We start from the raw sequence: 17,061 nt of genomic DNA, 5'->3' as shown, positions 1-17,061 counted from the left end.
CTTAATGCTCTAATTATTCTTGTTTAACGTCTAAGGGTGCCACACCTCTGTGTTTTAAAATTCAAAGCTTATTCCTCAACAATTGCCAATGCCATTTTCATAATGTGCGTGAATAAAGCGTGGCGCACTTCTTGGATTCTTATTTCATTATTTTGTATTTGTTGGTGTGAAGGAGAAGGAACTACAATAACTGGAGCTTTTGTTGAAATATAAAAATAAACTGTTAAGCGGTTGCAAAAAGACAAATCCCAGTCCAGAGTGTACTGCGTCTTGATACTCTAAGAACTATGGCAGGACTATGATCTAAATAGTGCAGGATTTCATGAAGATGTCTGGGAAGTGTTGTGACGAGCCGTTGTGGAACCGCAAGAGTAAATATGTAGTTTGAAATGGGTGAACAACACTAAATTAAAGACCAAACTGAATATGGGATCAGATGGCAAACACTGTCAAACCTTATAAACCAGTGGATAAATATGGCTACCTCATGTTTGTGCCCAGTGTTTGTTGAATTTGAGAGCTTGGCATATATAGTAATTAGTCTTGTGGAGGAGTGCATATTCTCTGTCTATCAATGTTCTTTGTGCAGATGTATTCCCTGTTTGACCCAGAGACACTGCCATTTCAGGTTGTGCATCTGAGCGGAGGGTTGGTATCGACAGCACAGTAAAGGAAGGGGTCATGGATTAAAGACGCGGGGCGAAGCTTCCCCACCAAACCACAAACACAGCCCCAGCTGGTGTGGACCAAGCCAAGTGTGTGGGACCAAGGCAGGATAAACGAGCATTGTTCTTAGCTAGCCGCACACTCAGTGGATGAGACGGCCACCAGTGACACAGGGTCAAGGGGCATGTGGCCAACTACAGCAGGAGAAACCGCCGGGCCCAGTAGGTACTGAACACGGTTAAGCTACGGCCCACTTCTTTAACACCAACCAAGCTGTGAGGGAAAACATCAAAAACACAAGCCAGTCTAGTGAATGATGTGACTGGATAGAATTTAAAAAAAACCTGCCGGCTGTCGCAGAATTTGACACAGCCGAGAAACTCGGATAACGGCGGGATCATCTGAGGCATTTGAATCAACATTTTTAAGCACAGAATGTAGATTGTATTTATGAATTTGTGAATGCAAGTTACAGAGAACATCAAAAGCCGGTGGTCTGCGTGCGAACCTTCCTTGACTTGAATTATTAAATCTGTCGATGTCGCACACGCCAGCCACCCCGCGATTATAGTGTAAATTGACAAACTTTTTCAAAACTACAACGGAAGCCACAGAAAGCCGGTTGATACTTCAAGAATGAGCTTTGATACATCTCTGAGGAATACACTCTGCCTCAATAATGTGGTGACTGTCAGGAAGGAAGACAGGAAGGAAAAAAAATATGCTAACTGGTTAAATCTATTTAAGATCCCAATGAGCTTTTTTCCTATTTTAAGATAAAAAAACATCCTTGATAATGAGGAAAAAAAGGAGTTTGTGTGTGTTTTTTTTGGAAGGTTTATTTAGAAAGTGATATTATGTTTTTTTTTCTTCCTTCTGCACTCCTGAATTAAGAACTTCAGGAGGAACGCTGACGTTGTTTATTTTCATAGACCCCCTGTCTGTTTGTGTGAAAAAAACACACCACCACCCACCCAACACACACACATGCAAAACACACACAGACACACACAGACACAACGATGCACGAATTTTCTTCGGGAGCAGAGCAAGGAGAAGCGGCGCCCGATCTGTCGCCTGTACACCTCTCTCTCTCCCTCCCCGGCTCGCCTTTGATGTGCTCCCGAAAATGTCATCAGGCGTCAAGGAAAGAGTTTTTTTTTTTCGACCCCCTCTCCCCCCTCCACCCAAACACACACAAACACATATATCCACCCACCTCGCATACGAGCAAGACAATTTGCTGTCGCTCACTCATCCTCGCCACTATCTTGAACCCCCTCCCAACACCACCCCACTCCTTCCTAAACCAATCCAAAACAGAATACCTACCAGTTTCTACTGCTATCTGGTAGCCGGCTTCCAGTCTCCGTGATGACCTTTCCAGCTTCTCTGTGTTGTCCAACAGATGCGCTCTCTGCAACAAATGGAGAAAAAAAAATGAAGCCAGAGAAACAAACACACACACACAAAAAAAAAAAAAACTGATTGAGAGGGCTGGGACCCATTTCAAAGAAACACATCAACACTGTCACCTAAACAGACAGACCACATCCACAGCGACAACATAATACAGCCAGGTTGGCAATAACCTTCATGGATGACAATGTGTTATATGCTGATGGAATATCAAGCATATGCATGTTGAGGCTGACAATGTAAGAGGTGCTGCCGCCTCATCTTGGACATGAAAACAAGAAATACTTTGAGGTTTGTTGCCTCCTTGTATTGTTTCACAGCACTGCCTTCTGCTGCACCCAGAGAAAAGTTAAGGCAGGGAGGTGGATTGTATTTAAATAAAATAAAATTTTATTTGAAGGTTTCCAGGTGAAAGAAAATCCTGTCCAGGGAAATTTACGACAAAATCAACATTTACTCCCCCAGCTGTAGACAGTAATGCTACATAGATAATTTCCTGAATAACAGTAACGATGATTATTTGAAGCCTTTTCAAAATCCTCAGTTTCATAAATGTATATCAAATGAACATCATTGCAGAGGTGTGAAACGTTATAATTAGCCTTAACAAAAGCACAAATTTATCTTCTGCTTCTTGTTTATCCGCATTAGAGGGCCAAAACAGTATTCATGATGTATGAGTTACTGCATCCCCCCTTGGCTTACTCACAGCTATCAACAATTGACAGGGCTGCCCACTGAAAGCATGGAGTTCACACAGAATATCAAGAAAAGATGCATTTCATGAATAATTAAAGAAGCAATTTGATCATTTTTTTCAAAGTGGATGTTTATGGGTATCAAGGTGTTAGGTAGGACTCGAATATCATGTGTACACATATCAACTGATAGCTGTTCCTTAGATACCAAGAAAATGAGCGGTTCTCGTTTCGTCTCTATAGCTAAACAATTCATGTCTGACAAGTAAGGCAAGAAAAGATGTGATCTGTTGACTGACGGCCTTGAGTTCCATCTTAGGGGCTCTCATATGTAGGAATCTACCATTATGGTTTTATTTTATTGTGTTCACATATCCAATTACTGCACCATGTATCAGCAGATACACTTATATAAATATATAAGCAGTTCTGTGGAAAAGGGCATTTTATTAGCTTTTAAAACACTTAAATATACAAAAAGATGGATAACAAGGAAGAAATGCTACATTTATACAAAAGCTTACATTAACTACATGCTGCTCTATACCTGACAGTGTGTATTGTTCAATGTAATAGATGCTTTATTATCCTGTTACCTATTCAGAGCTCTTAGAAATGAGTGAGACTTTTATACACATGTTGTGAGTACTTAGTTGAGGTTATCTGACAATTACTTAAATGTTTTCCTGTGAGGGTGACCCTGAATTTTATCTCAACTAATAGCTACAGGTCAATTTGTCAGTGAGCGCTGGAAACCATTTTTAAGAAAGCAGAAAATCTCTAGCTGGGGATACCTGAATTAATATTTTCAACGTTCCACTTGTGAAATCATTGTACAAAACTAACTATGATTTTCCTGCCTTGCTGGCTGTGGTTGCAATAAAATGCCAGAAAATGCCAACGTGTTTTTCCTCTCCACTTCACACACGTGTTACTACGTGTTGGACGGTCATTTAAGTTTTTCTTCAAAAGGATGCTACAGCACGGGGAGTGCATCACTATTTTAGAGTGTTTCCCAAATGTCTGCATTAAGTTTGATTTGTGTTTCTGACCTGATCTGTTTTTAACACGATTCCCAAGATCTAATAAACCATGTCTCTCATTACAAGATCCTAGTGTATCACACGGGGGTTAATCATGGAAGCGTCCATTTTATCACTGTTTGTTTGAAACACTGCCTGGATATTAACTGTTATATTGAAGATTTTTTATTTCATGCACTTCCATCATCATGGGTGCTTCAAGCAGATTTGAAATATTGACCAAACTGTTATGTTGGTGACTGGTTAAAATTATCTTGACTGCTTCACCTTTTTATAAACTGTCGGCCAAAGATTTAGATGCATTTAAAAGACCTAAAGTAATTTGAATTTTGCACCTATTATCTATACAACATTTCCTTATAAAGCAGCTAACACCATCATGCAGTCTGTCTCATTGGACATTGTTTCAACCCGATAAAGTTTATTGTTAATCTGTGTGTTCAGTGCAAGTTTCAACCACCTTTCTAACATACAAACTTCATATGTGCATATGTGTGAGTCCAAACAGAGACCCAGCTTTCATGATATCCAAACTGCATTCAGTAGTGAGAATCATAAACAGCATAAACACGGAAGACTTAAATGTTTACCCGAATTTTGTTGGTTTTGATGGCCTTTCTAATACGCTATGTTAAGAAACTGATCAGATGTAACATACTTGACATTCAAAAAACAACCCTACAAATGACAACCGCCTCTCTGACAAGGGTTTATGCCCATCACATGAGCGAAGGGGACAGGGGGAAGAAGTGAAATCTCTAGTTTTGGTTAGGCTGTCAAAATGTGTACCAGCTAATCACTCAGAGGAAATGAAAAACGTGGAGGGAAAAAAAAAAAGCTCAATGACACACTTTTCAAAGTTTGACAATAAGAGGGATGGGAAAAGAGCAGGGAGGAGAAAACTCCCTCTGAACTCTTTTCTTTCCCTCGCTTCCTTTTTCTTCGCGCCGCTGACAGATGTCATTTAAAATTGCAGAGATACTTTTTAATAGTTAAAGGGAGGGCAGGGGGAGGATGGAGTGATAGGAAAATGGGTGGGTGGTAAAATGGGCTGCTGGCAGGAGGAGAGCGATGAGGAGACGGTGAGTAGGACAGGATGCAAGGTGTGGTGTTTTTTTGGTGAAGGGTGTGGTAGGGGATTCGGGGAGGGGTTACATGGGTGTGGAAGTGGTAGTGGCACCGGCAGAGACGGTGGCAGTGTGCACATGGGAGAAAATGGATACCAAGCTTGGGCTATAATGAGCCCCTATGGATCAGAGGGGACGTATTGACATGCAATGCTTAAGCTAATACACCTAGACCATGGCTGCAGTGCCTGTGTGTGCCTGGGAGCATGAGGCAGCCAGGGATACTGACAGAGTAGCGCACTCCCCCGGTTCTTCAAAGAGCTCAAGTGATTAGTATGTTATCATTACCATTCGAAACGTGATTTTCCTATTCCCTCTCGGCAAAGGTGACACGTCTCGGGGAGACGGCCGGCAGACTCACTGCGATGGAAAGCCACTTCAAAGCTTTCTCCTCCTGAATCTCTCTCTCTCTCTCCCTCGTTCTGTCTTCTTTTAGGGCCGGGGGGAGGGGAGGGGAGGGTGAGTGTGGGTGGGTGGGTGCGTGAGGTAGGAGCGGGGGTGCTGGGGGGTAGTGGTGGCAGTGGATGTGTATATGTGTGTGTGATCATTAGAATAATGCGCCCCGAGTTTGACGGTGACAGAACCTGAAGGAAAGGGTGAGAGTTCAGCCACTAAGAATCCAGTAATGGCACACTGCGATGGCCCTAATAATGGAACAATCCAGCCACGGACACAGGATGATACCATGGAAAATAATGAAAAGGAACGTGTACAATTAAAACTAAACATCCTACAGTATGTAGTCACAGTGGAACCTGATGGAGAGATTAAGTCTGCAAACGTAATCTCAAATGAGGTGACTCTTACCTCCCAGGAAAGCAATTTTGTTCCAATATACGAATGTCACACGACAAAAATGTACCATCAATGTACTCAGCAACAGTTTTATTCTGCAGTTAGCAAGCAAAATCCAAGACATACTTGTCAGCATTTTAGTGGATGGAAATGCAAAGTGGCTGCCAGCCCCTACTGTGCTACATGTCCGATATCAAGGCTTGACCCCCGTGGCTCTGATATAACAATCATAAAACCTTCGAATAAGGCAAAGACACTCATACCCTGACACCTATTCAAGCTCAAATACTAGTTTGCAATTGAGATCTGCTGTTAATCTACTTTAGAAAAACTAAGGATCTCACAAAAATCATATCTGATCGCCTCATGGAGCGTTCTAGCAAAAGATTTTAATACAATATATGATAAATATTGTGCATCTCTGAGTGCACGGGTGCACCCCCCCACCACCACCACCACCACCACCACCACCCTTTCTGTCTATGCATGTATGCCTTTTCATCTGACACCTACATTTTGAACAAAGATCTTCTTAGGAACCATGAAAATGGTGTTTTTTTGTTGTGCTTTTTTGCGTCAAGCAACACTCTTCAGTTGTAAGTTATTAACAGGGAGCCCCAGAACAATGCAGCTGTAGCTCAAAAGAAATCTCTCCCCTCTTCTTTCGCTCTCCTGCCTTTTTTCAATATCAAACACAGGCGGTTACTATCACCATTTTCCAAAGTTCAGATGATTTCCTTATTATTTCAATAAGGGTGGGGGAGAGTCAAAGTGAATAATGATGACAGCTGTGATTCAGACTGACTGTGTGATCTTCTGTGCCGTTTGTTTGGGACTTGTAAGACGAGGAATTACAAGTGTCAAACAGCTGTGAATATGGGTGCTAAATATTTAAACATGTTTTTCAGCTGAAGAAAAAAAGTATAGTTTTTTTAAAAGCAAGGCTTAAGTGTGTATAAGCTGCACCAGCCTTTGATTCAAATGCAGGAAGAGCAGAAGGGTAAAAGATTGCAATGGAGAAGTGCAATGGCGAAGAGGGCGCAGAATCAAGCCCGATTACACAGATCGGGACATTCTAAAGGGGTAGGCAGGTGAGGTAACTCAAGGTGTCTTCTGAACCTCAGGCTAGGAGGAAACGCACAAAAAAGGTGGGAAGAAGAAGGGGAAACAAAAGTACAGGTAAATAAAAGAAAAACGCGTGATAACATGGCATCTGGGCCTGCTTGGCGCTCTAAATTATGGATAGGTGTGAATGGTGAGGATTTTAATAGGAACTGAATTACTGTCTTGATCACAGCCTCACTGAAAGGCACATTTAACAACATACTGTAAGTACACCTGCAAATACGACTTCAGTCACGCTTCAAAAGGCAACCAACAGAAACAGTGAGCCTGCCTCAGTGAGAGAGGTAAATACACCTTCTCGAAAACAGGATTTTCACAAGTATTAATAGAAATATAATTGCTGAGTGTCAATTATTAATTAATTAATTAAGTGCATATTTGATATATGCAAGAATTTACAAGCATGATGGCATTTGAGCTAATATTAGTATTATTGCTGTACAGTCCAACAGAAGCCTTTTTAAATACCACTATCTAACATAATAAACCACCTATTCTGACCGTTAAATCAACATTACAGGCATTTTTACAACACTGATTTGAATCATCATGCTGCATCATTTATCTAAATGACGTCTGGAGTAGAAGTGTCAGGCTTAAAAGAAACATAATAAATGGATGGGTTGTCATGGCAGTCCAATATTATATTTGCTTCAATTCGTTTTGTTTAACTGAAAGACGAATTTAATTTCCAGAGTTCATTTGTATTTAATCATGAGTGGAGCAGCTCAATTAGAGAATCTGTATTACAGTTACAGCTTATGCAGATACTGCAACAAAAGTTGAAGGAAGCACGATTTTATTCCAACATCAGTGCCTTTCCCTTACCGCCTCAAAGAGAGAGAACAGTCATGGAGAGAGTAATGCAAACTGTTGCTCATGGAACTGGACACAGGAAAAAGTTGTATGATAAGTAAAATAATCATTAATGCTAATGAGCAAAGGTTCTTACTTGGTCGTTAATCCACAAAACCTTACGATGGCATTTCTAGTTTGGTAAGCTGGTCAGCTAAGCAGCAAGCTACCAGTGATTCTTGTTTCTGCTGGCTGCATATTGTTAACGTATTAATGTTATCTGCTCAACCAAAATGATATTCAAGGTGTTGCATTTCCAAAAATTAACATGATGTATAAGCCAGAAACATACAGTAGATGACAGTTTCAAGACTATCGTGCAGCTATCGGCTTGTTTCATGACATTTTTGTTTGTTTTGAACTGTATATTTCCACTTGAGTTGACACACAATTTCATTACATTTCGTTCTGAATATATTGTATGAGCTCATGAATTGAGTTCAGTTATCTTTGGCAATGATGGTGATGTTAATGTAGTGGTGAACAACAAAACAAGTACCCCACAGCCCATCATCATGTATAGCCTTAAACACATGTCATATCACTAATGATAACCTCAATCCAATTTCTTAAGAGGCAGAAAGCAACTAATATGGCCCCATTCAAGAAAACTAAGGGATATTAAATCTTACAAGCAGCAGTTCCCTCTCGAAACTAAGAAGTTGATGAAGTTCTGTTGGACAAAGCTACTCTGAGCCTTGCTTCATTTTCCAATATTTGTCTTCAAAAAGACAATCAGAAATAATATCTTATCTTCACTTTCTGAGATTTAAGGTGGGGAAATCTGGAGAAACTGGCCTTCAGTGAATTCATTATCTTTGCCGTGGCCTGTAAGGTGTTCAATCAGACATGCAAAAAAAAAAAAAAAAAGTGTCCAAATGACCTGATTTTAATTTTCTACAGGAGAGAGGAGGGCAAATTGAAATTTCAGTGGGAAAGCAGAATTTAAATTGTCAGAGCAGAGAAGCACTTACCTCTTCACGTAACTTTATCAACTGCATCATGAGAGCAGAATAGGGAAGAGAGAAAGATGGAGAGAGTGAAGGAGAGATTAAAAAAAAGCAGAAAAAACATGGCAGGAGGGAGATCAGTCATGTGGCTGGGTGCAGAATTAACCTTGACGATTTATCCGTTTGCATGTTTAGCATTTGGAAATCACAAGACAAACACATTAAACGAAGCTAAACACGCCGCTCGGGCTGACTTTTTTTGAACAAACAAAGATCAAGTCCTGGCGCTGTCACATTAAACAAAGAGAGGGAATGGATCGCTCCACTTGCAGTATCAACTAACATTATCAAGGAAGTCACATCACAAAAGCTGATATAGCAAGAGAAAAGGGGGGGTGAGTAAAATGTAGTCTGCACAGTTACAGTTTTAAATGTTGAGGAAGAATATTTTGTATCTGTCATTTTGCTGAATTTTCTGGAAAAGCATAAAAAGAAATATGTGCCCCTTGGAACCGAGTTGGAGAAATGCTGAGCCACTCCATTTGTACCACTGTTTATCAGTGCTGATATGCTGTCAATATTTTATATAGCCCATGTATCTCAGTAAAGGTGCATGCTGTTTAGGTTATGCAGGAAAGCCATGTGATGCTACCATTGTACATACATACAGCGCAGCTTATTATTGGGACAGCCACAGATCATGAAAAATGAATCTTAGCATAGCTATACATTTTTGATGAAAGAGAATAGCAAATTTAAAGTGAAGTAAATAAGAAATGCTATTCCTACTCCCTGTCCTGGAAAACCTTGCATCTCTGATAACGAATCAGACGTCTGAGGGAGGGCAACAATCCCATTTGCGATTAATTATGCCTAATCACAATTAAAAAGGTTGCTTCCCTTGCCTGCTCTTAAGTGAGGGCTGTGGAGGAGGAAAGGGAAGGCTGGGGCTTATCGTGGGAAAGCAACGCGTTTGGAGGAAAAGGGGGAAGGACACATTTCTTGATTCGCGAGCCTTTTAGAGGTGATTTGTTTTTTTTAAATCCACATTTCTTGGCCAACATTAAAGGTTAGCAGATCTTAAGGGAGGCTCAGGGCCAGTGTTGCTTGTGCTGTTTATTTTGAATTTTGTGAGTCTGGAATCATTTTGGATCATACAAAGGGGAGAGTCCTTAGATCTTGAATTACAAACTTGATTGCTAACTTTAAGGTTACAAAATACAGCTGGGAGAGGGTCAGGAAATGGCATCTTTGTGTTCAAATAATTGAAAACAACTGACAAAGAGAAGAAAATGAAGCTCCTTCTCTTTGCTCCTACGACCAGAATAAATAAGAGAACTGACATTTAAACATTTGCACCTATTCACTGACATCCTAGAAGACAATAAACAATACTGTACTGCATACATTTATCTCCTCTATTTATAATACACCACTAGTACACACTCAAAGAAATTTGTCATCTAATAATAAATTCAGGAGGAATATATACTATATAAAACACACACACAAATAGCAGGTACTTCATACATCACAATCTTGCATTTGTCACAGAAGCATCTCAGAAATAGCTCCTGCATCTCTTGTTTTTTCCACCAATCAAAAAATACAACTTTGACGGTTCACATATTGCAAATATAAAAATATTGCCAATATCTGTAATGTGGGAGGTAAACAAGTATAATTGCATGTTTTTCTAAAGAGCTTTCCTTTCCTTGAAAATGTCGGCAGTAACAAGACGCACTTAAGAGTGGAAACTGTCTTTTCTAACTTAAGCAGCAACTCCCCACTAAGAATGCATTATTGAAGAGGCCAAAGTTTAAAACTACACAGTGGATGTGGTTATTTGGGGCTTGAAAAACCCCAGCAGATCCTGCGATCCCTCACCCCAGCTCTGCCATCAGTCAATGGGTACCAAACAAAACTTGTTCTAGCTCATTTGTGCTGCCTGACTGATTGCAAGTGCTTGTGGAGGATTTGTTAAAACTATACGAGGGGCATGTTGAGCCGTGTTTCTTCTTTCTTCCTGTTTAGCTTTATTTTTCTTTGGCGTCCATTCTTTAGTACAGCCAACGATGCTCGCGTCGCTCATGAGATACAGAGCAGTAAATACAAAATATTGTAAATGTTATAATTACTCCTGCATGAGCGCCTTTCCTTGTGTTTTTGTGATGCCAGCCAGTATTCAAAATTGCACTGCTGCAATTTTTCTGTTATGATAATCAGCAATTTTTTTTTCAAACAAAAGATTTTTTTTATCCAATACGGAATTCGATACAAGTGGTAATCTGCTTCCTTTGTAGCCTGTAAAATCTGGTCCATGCCGGCTCAAACCAGCACAATCTCTTGTGGCCAAGCCGTCTGCTGTGACTGAAATCGAAACTATTCCGTATAGTGTTCGTGTGTGAAAAATGTGTGTGCATTTGCTGCTTTGTGTGTGGCGTCTGTGTGTGTGTGTGTGTGTGTGTGTGCACGCGCACCAACATTTGTGCGTGTGTTGCATGCAGAGGAAACAGAAAGAAAAAATGTGCAATAGTAGCCTACCACATTATTAAAAAAACGAGCGATAGTGCCAATTCAGTCTCTGTCCGCATACAGATAACGAATAAATGCCGAACTCTATTAAATCGTCCTTTAGCCATTATCGCAGGGCCAACACGCCATTTTCAGAACTTATGACGGTTCCCTATTTACTTAGCTATAAATCCTTGCCATGTAACCAACAGATTTGTGACTGGTAATGATCTGCTCAGCCAGGGCTATATGAAATGATCCTGACCTCTTTCAGATCGTCAGGAATTAAATTGACCGACTTGCCCCGGCCCCCACCATCTTTTCCCCTCTCCTATCACCGCCGTCTCGTTAGATAAAAAACCCTGAAGTTCCGAGTACTCCACTCACAGCAAGACCAAGACAAGTATTATCTCCACAAGTTTTAAAATTAAAATGAGGTAAATGCGGCACCTGGGAGAAAAAGGGAAAATATACATCATCTATTTACTTTGCTTTTGCCCTGAGCATGAACTCTTTCTACGGCTTTAGGTGTGTTTTAGATATGTTGTATAATTACAATTTTCATCAGACATTATTATTGCAAATTATTACTGTGTTTTTCCACAACTCAATAACTTACACTGCATGTTTTAAACATATTAAGCCTTTGAGCCCTGGTAATATGTTTTTTTTAAACAGAATTTGGGCAAATAAAATAAAATGAAGACTTGTGTGAAAAAGGAATGTGTCACTTGCTATATCTTCCATTTTTTTTGTGCGTCACATTTGGCCTGAATTCCCAATGTTAAATATGTTTTATGGTAAATGCATTTTATAGCATTTAACAGAACTTTGATTTTATTAATGTTATTTAACATTTAATAATCTAAATTATTATGTTTATGTGAAGTGAGAATTAAGAATGGAGCTGTGGACAGTGTTCTGCCTCCTTTCTTTTTCCTCACAGGTGCATGCATGGATTAAAGTAGCACAACATTTTACTGTTTTTCATTTAGTAATAAAATAATTTGACATAAAACAAAATCAAATAAATTTGATATATACTGTCAAGAATAATAATTAATTTTTAAAACAATAATTACAGCAATAAAACTACTATTTCCAAAGATATGAGAATATACATGTATAACATCAACACATAATATTCACTCTACACTGATTTATTCTCTTTTTCTTTGAGATAAGTAAATTCCAGATTTATAAAATTACTTTTAAGTATTTTTAGACGAATTTTTAATGAAAGAGAAATAAGATTTAAAATGAAATGTGAGACTTTTTTCCAGCCTTTCCTTGACAGTATTCTGATAGAACTCATCAGTGTCTCAAACGTGACATTTCTGACAGCAAATCTCCTACCAACTTCTGCATAAAATGTCAGAGTCACTTTTGTGTCTCACTAATTTGCCAGGAATATGCATTTCAATTACACATCGTGGCTCGAGATACATATGTTGCTAAGATGTGCAGTTCATGGGTCATCATTGAAATGGTAATAGGGAAATGTTCAAAAAAACCCAGACAACTTTATTTAGCTTTGCTTAGCTGTGAAACATCTAAATATACTCACATGAAGCACTCTGGGACTAAATGTGCAAATATGCATTTGAGTATTCTTCTTTGTCTTTTTTCTTTTTTGAGAGTGCACGTTTGCAAATGCAAAGTATTTATTTGCATGCGAGTGTGTGTGATTGTGCGTGCCTTGAGACACAGTAACCCCTCCAAGTTGACAGCCGATTCTAAAGGCAATATATAATTAGTCAAAAGACGTTTGGTCATAGTTGAGAGTGGCTGCGTATGAGTGGCAGCTGTGCAGGTGAGCAATAGGTAAGTGCGTCTTAAATGTTAAAACGCTGTTTGCTGAATCCGTTGATGTATCGCTGTTTTGATGCAGTTCTACATTCATTCAAAACATTTTATTCAAAACAGCTTAAGTTTAAAATAACATGTGGCATATTTTGGCCAATTAAGATCACAATTCAAGATAATTGTTTTTCTTCTTCATTGCCACTTTCATAACTGCTGTGAATGACTCTTTTGTAGACGTTGCTGACAATGAATGAAAATTGTTAATGTGGTCTTTATCTGTTGTTTATATGCCTCAAATTCAACAGGCTGAACTGATATTCAAACAAAACATCAGTCATCATCTTTCAAAAAATAATAAACCAATTGTGAATTTGCTGATAGATAATAGATCAAAACCATGAAGCAGTCAAATAGAATTAGAGATTTTTGATTAAAGGCTGATTAAATACTAAATACAATTATTTAAGGATCATTTCTATGGAGTGTTTTATATTATTTCTGTGATTTTATTTTTTATATCAGTTGTCAACAATATGAGAACCTGCACTGTTTTGAGTATCTGCGCTGTGCAGGTTCGCCACCCTTGGAGTTTAAAGAAAGACCAGAGAACAAGATTTAGTAATTCTGCGTGTGCATGTATGTCTGTATGTACGTATGTGGAACCTGATGGAGGATCTATTATTGGCCTAAGTCCACACCCGGCTGGAGAACAGCTGTGGGACGGTTGGAGTGGGGAGGCCGGGTTTTTGGATTTAAATTTGTGTTGGATTGTGTGTTTAGGTGTGCATGTGTGTGTGTGTGTGCGCCTGTGTACGCATGTGTGTGTCGGTCACAATCTGGCTTTAGCCAGACACTGGTCCCATGCCCTGAGCCCACTCACTGGCAGCCCAGCTTTGCATTAAACAGTGTTCCTTCCGCATGACTTGGTGACAATACTGTGGTTTCAGCTCTCGATGGCCCCTATGAGGGGCCCACCTCCTCACCCTGGGGGCCAGTCAGCCACCCACACTGGTGTCGTTTGGGCCCCTGATTAGCACCTCACCTGGTTCTCTGAGGAGCTGGCGTCATCCCCCAGGAGCTCGTTGCGCACCTCATCACTGTAGGCAATGCGTGACCTTTTCTGCAGGGGGAGGAGGATGAGGAAGAAGGACAAAAAGAAGAAGATAAGGGAGAAACAGAGGAGAGCAAAAAGAGAAAACAAGTGGGGAAATATGGCTTAGTACTGTTGTTGATGCAAGAACACAACAGGCATTCCTTAAGCACGAGAGCCCCCTAATGGCACTCGGTGACAAGTCACACATGCAGGTTGTGCGTATGTCTGAGAGTGTGTCTCTGAGTGGATGTGTACCCCTACAACACATGTACTGAAAACAAGCACGTCTGGGTTTGTGCCCATGACTCCCTTCGAAGGTGATCTACTGTACCTAGTGCACTTGGGGCACAGAAGTGGTGGAAGAGAGCCCCCCACCACCTTGCCCACTTAAACAAATATAAGTTGAGGGATAAAAAAACTCATCTTGTGTGCATGGAGAGGCTGTGGAACAGGGGGACAGGGGAGAGGGCCAGGGAGATGTATTATGAGGAAGTATCACTTGTCAGCGCTAAATCTTTTCTGGGGGCTGTCACCGCTGTCATCCCAGTGCAGTGGCAGGCTCTGTGATAACACCAATGCTGAGACTCAGACAGGGAATAATTCATCACCCATTGGCGGCCCATCGGATTTGGGGTTGCCTCACACACATACACACACACACACACACACACACACACATACACACACACATACACACACACATTTACACACACTCACACACACGCTCACACACACGCTCTCTCTCTTTCTCTGTCTCCAGATAGGCTAGAATAAGAGGGAATGCCATGTCCAAAAAAAAAAAAAAAAGACAAACACTCAGATACACACATTTCATACACACTTCAGAGTGTGCCACCTCCGATTGTCGAAGAGTGGGCTGCCGTTGTACCGCTTGTTTACAGACGCCCGACCCATGGAAAAACAGCCTCTTGGCATGCCCTCTAAACTAAATACACACCAGCAGCAGACACAGAAAGTGTTTACTAAGCCTCCTTCGCTTTCTCTCCCTGCCTTGACAGGGTTTCTAGGTGGGCTGCAGGAGGTAGGCAAAATCAAACACAAGCACCAGCATAAGAATGAAAATATCACTTTTTCTCAACACAAATTCTTTCTATTCTCTATATTTACTTAGTTCTCGCCTCTAAATAAATAAAACAAAGTAAGAGATTCAGTGGAGGAACACCAATTACCTGGTGGGGACATTTCTTTCCTCAAATACAGTATCCTTTCCCAGTATCTTCCTATTATCAGTAAAAGTTTGAAGAAGCTATTGTACTCAGTACTTTGATGCTACTTTCCATAAGAAAAGCACAAATCAAACTTGAAACAGCCAATTCTAACCTCAAGAGTGATGATATCAAGTTCCTTGATTGAAATAACTTTGGAACCAATCACAATCGAGCCAGTTGATTTTTTTTTTTTTTTATTTGTCTCTCCTCATAATCTGGAGCACTGAGTGGAAAGTCATGGCTGATGTGATTTGGTTGTTATTATCGTGATGGTGAGGGCCACAGTTCTCTGGAGTAATTACTGACTAGACGGAGGCCTGATTGACCCAGGCCACAAAACCCATTAGATAAAGAGCGCACCCAAACAATACTCAACCGCGGGGACCTAAGCTAACCACAGAACGCCTACTGTGGGGAAAAGAGAAGAACGGCAGCACTGACTCAAATAAAACACAACCCCCCTCCCACCCCACACACACACACAGACACACACACAAGCTCTATGTCAAAATGTGCTGCTCAAGATGTTTTTGTAATTGTTTTGTGATTGTGAACTAAAACACTTGGTTCAACTGTTAACTTTTAAGTTTGTGATAATTGCTGCCACTTTTAATTATGTGACAGCAAATTCGGAGATATCTAGAAAAACTGGCTAAAATGTCACACGTGTAATCCTCTTTTGATTCAAATTAATATCAGACGTGGCGCTCTATGGCAAATATAAGTGACAAAAATAGATATACAATATAAAACTCACCGCTTTAATCTTTCTTCAAATGTCTGCAGAAAAAAAGTATATTGAAAATAATCAAAGTGATCACATTTTGTTTCAAAATCTAATTAATGTTTATGCTGTTTTTTAATTTCAATTCTCATGTCTAATGTCTTTTTTTTTAAGCCACATCTTCGGTGAAGGGGTAAATAAGTGGTCACTGTGCTTCAGTCAGGAAATTAAAAGGAATTTCAGATTTGAGTGAGACCAGAAAGACAATAAGCATCAATTTGAAGACAGCATGTACACTTGTACACAAGGAAGACACACACACACACACACACACATATTTGTTGCCAGGAAAACACCCACATATTCCATTTAAGTCGAGTTTCATCTTAAAGAGCTGCAGTGCAACTTAGGGGGAAAGACGACTTCACCAGTAATTGAGACGAGGAAGCCTGGGAGAAGCATTGATTTGAATGTTAAGGCTTACGTCGCCTTCAAACCATATGCAGGGTTTTTTGGTATTTCTAAATAGCTGTCTGTTACAGATGAATGTATGAAGCGTTTCTGCAATGAGAACAGTGCAGATAACAAAGAAAGTATAAAGAATGGAAAATGTCATTGAAATGAAAGTGTTGCCGCTATTTCCCCTGTACCTACAGTATACACTCCAGTTTTTGGATTCCCCTCTGGAAAACAACAGATTCCTGAGTGATTACCGCCTTCCCATTTGATGTCAAACATAAACAGCAGTGCAATAGTGACTGCTTAATACAGTAGCAGATTTTGATTATAAGTTCGGGTGTTAAGAAAAAATAGCTAAGTGGCAACAGGCTCACTCTTGAGGTCAGAAGAGCAGATATCAGAGACCTGATCCTGTAGAATCTTCCATTCTATAAAGAAAATACACTGAAACTCTCTCATTCCAGTTACAGTATGTAGAGACTGAGCCCCACACCTTAAGACGAAATCAACTAATCAGGCTTTGTAATCTAAAAAAGAATGAGCGCTTTCAGAAGATAC

At 40.1% G+C, this 17,061-nt stretch overlaps 1 protein-coding gene across 2 annotated transcripts in view; it reads right to left on the bottom strand.

Moving 5' to 3' along the window:
• The window catches only part of vti1a (vesicle transport through interaction with t-SNAREs 1A), a 118,116-nt gene that overhangs the window by 80,270 nt on the left and 20,785 nt on the right, over positions 1-17,061 (bottom strand). For both annotated transcript variants that reach the window (XM_041962809.1, XM_041962808.1), the window contains exons 4-5: positions 14,041-14,118; positions 1,999-2,083 (exon numbers count right to left, since the gene is read on the bottom strand). In XM_041962809.1, the coding sequence (XP_041818743.1) occupies positions 1,999-2,083; positions 14,041-14,118 (163 nt within the window). The remainder of the gene's footprint in view (positions 1-1,998; positions 2,084-14,040; positions 14,119-17,061) is intronic.

Source organism: Chelmon rostratus, chromosome 21 (assembly GCF_017976325.1).
Source record: "Chelmon rostratus isolate fCheRos1 chromosome 21, fCheRos1.pri, whole genome shotgun sequence".
NCBI lineage: Eukaryota > Metazoa > Chordata > Actinopteri > Chaetodontiformes > Chaetodontidae > Chelmon > Chelmon rostratus.
This window is presented reverse-complemented; position numbering and strand designations above follow the sequence as displayed.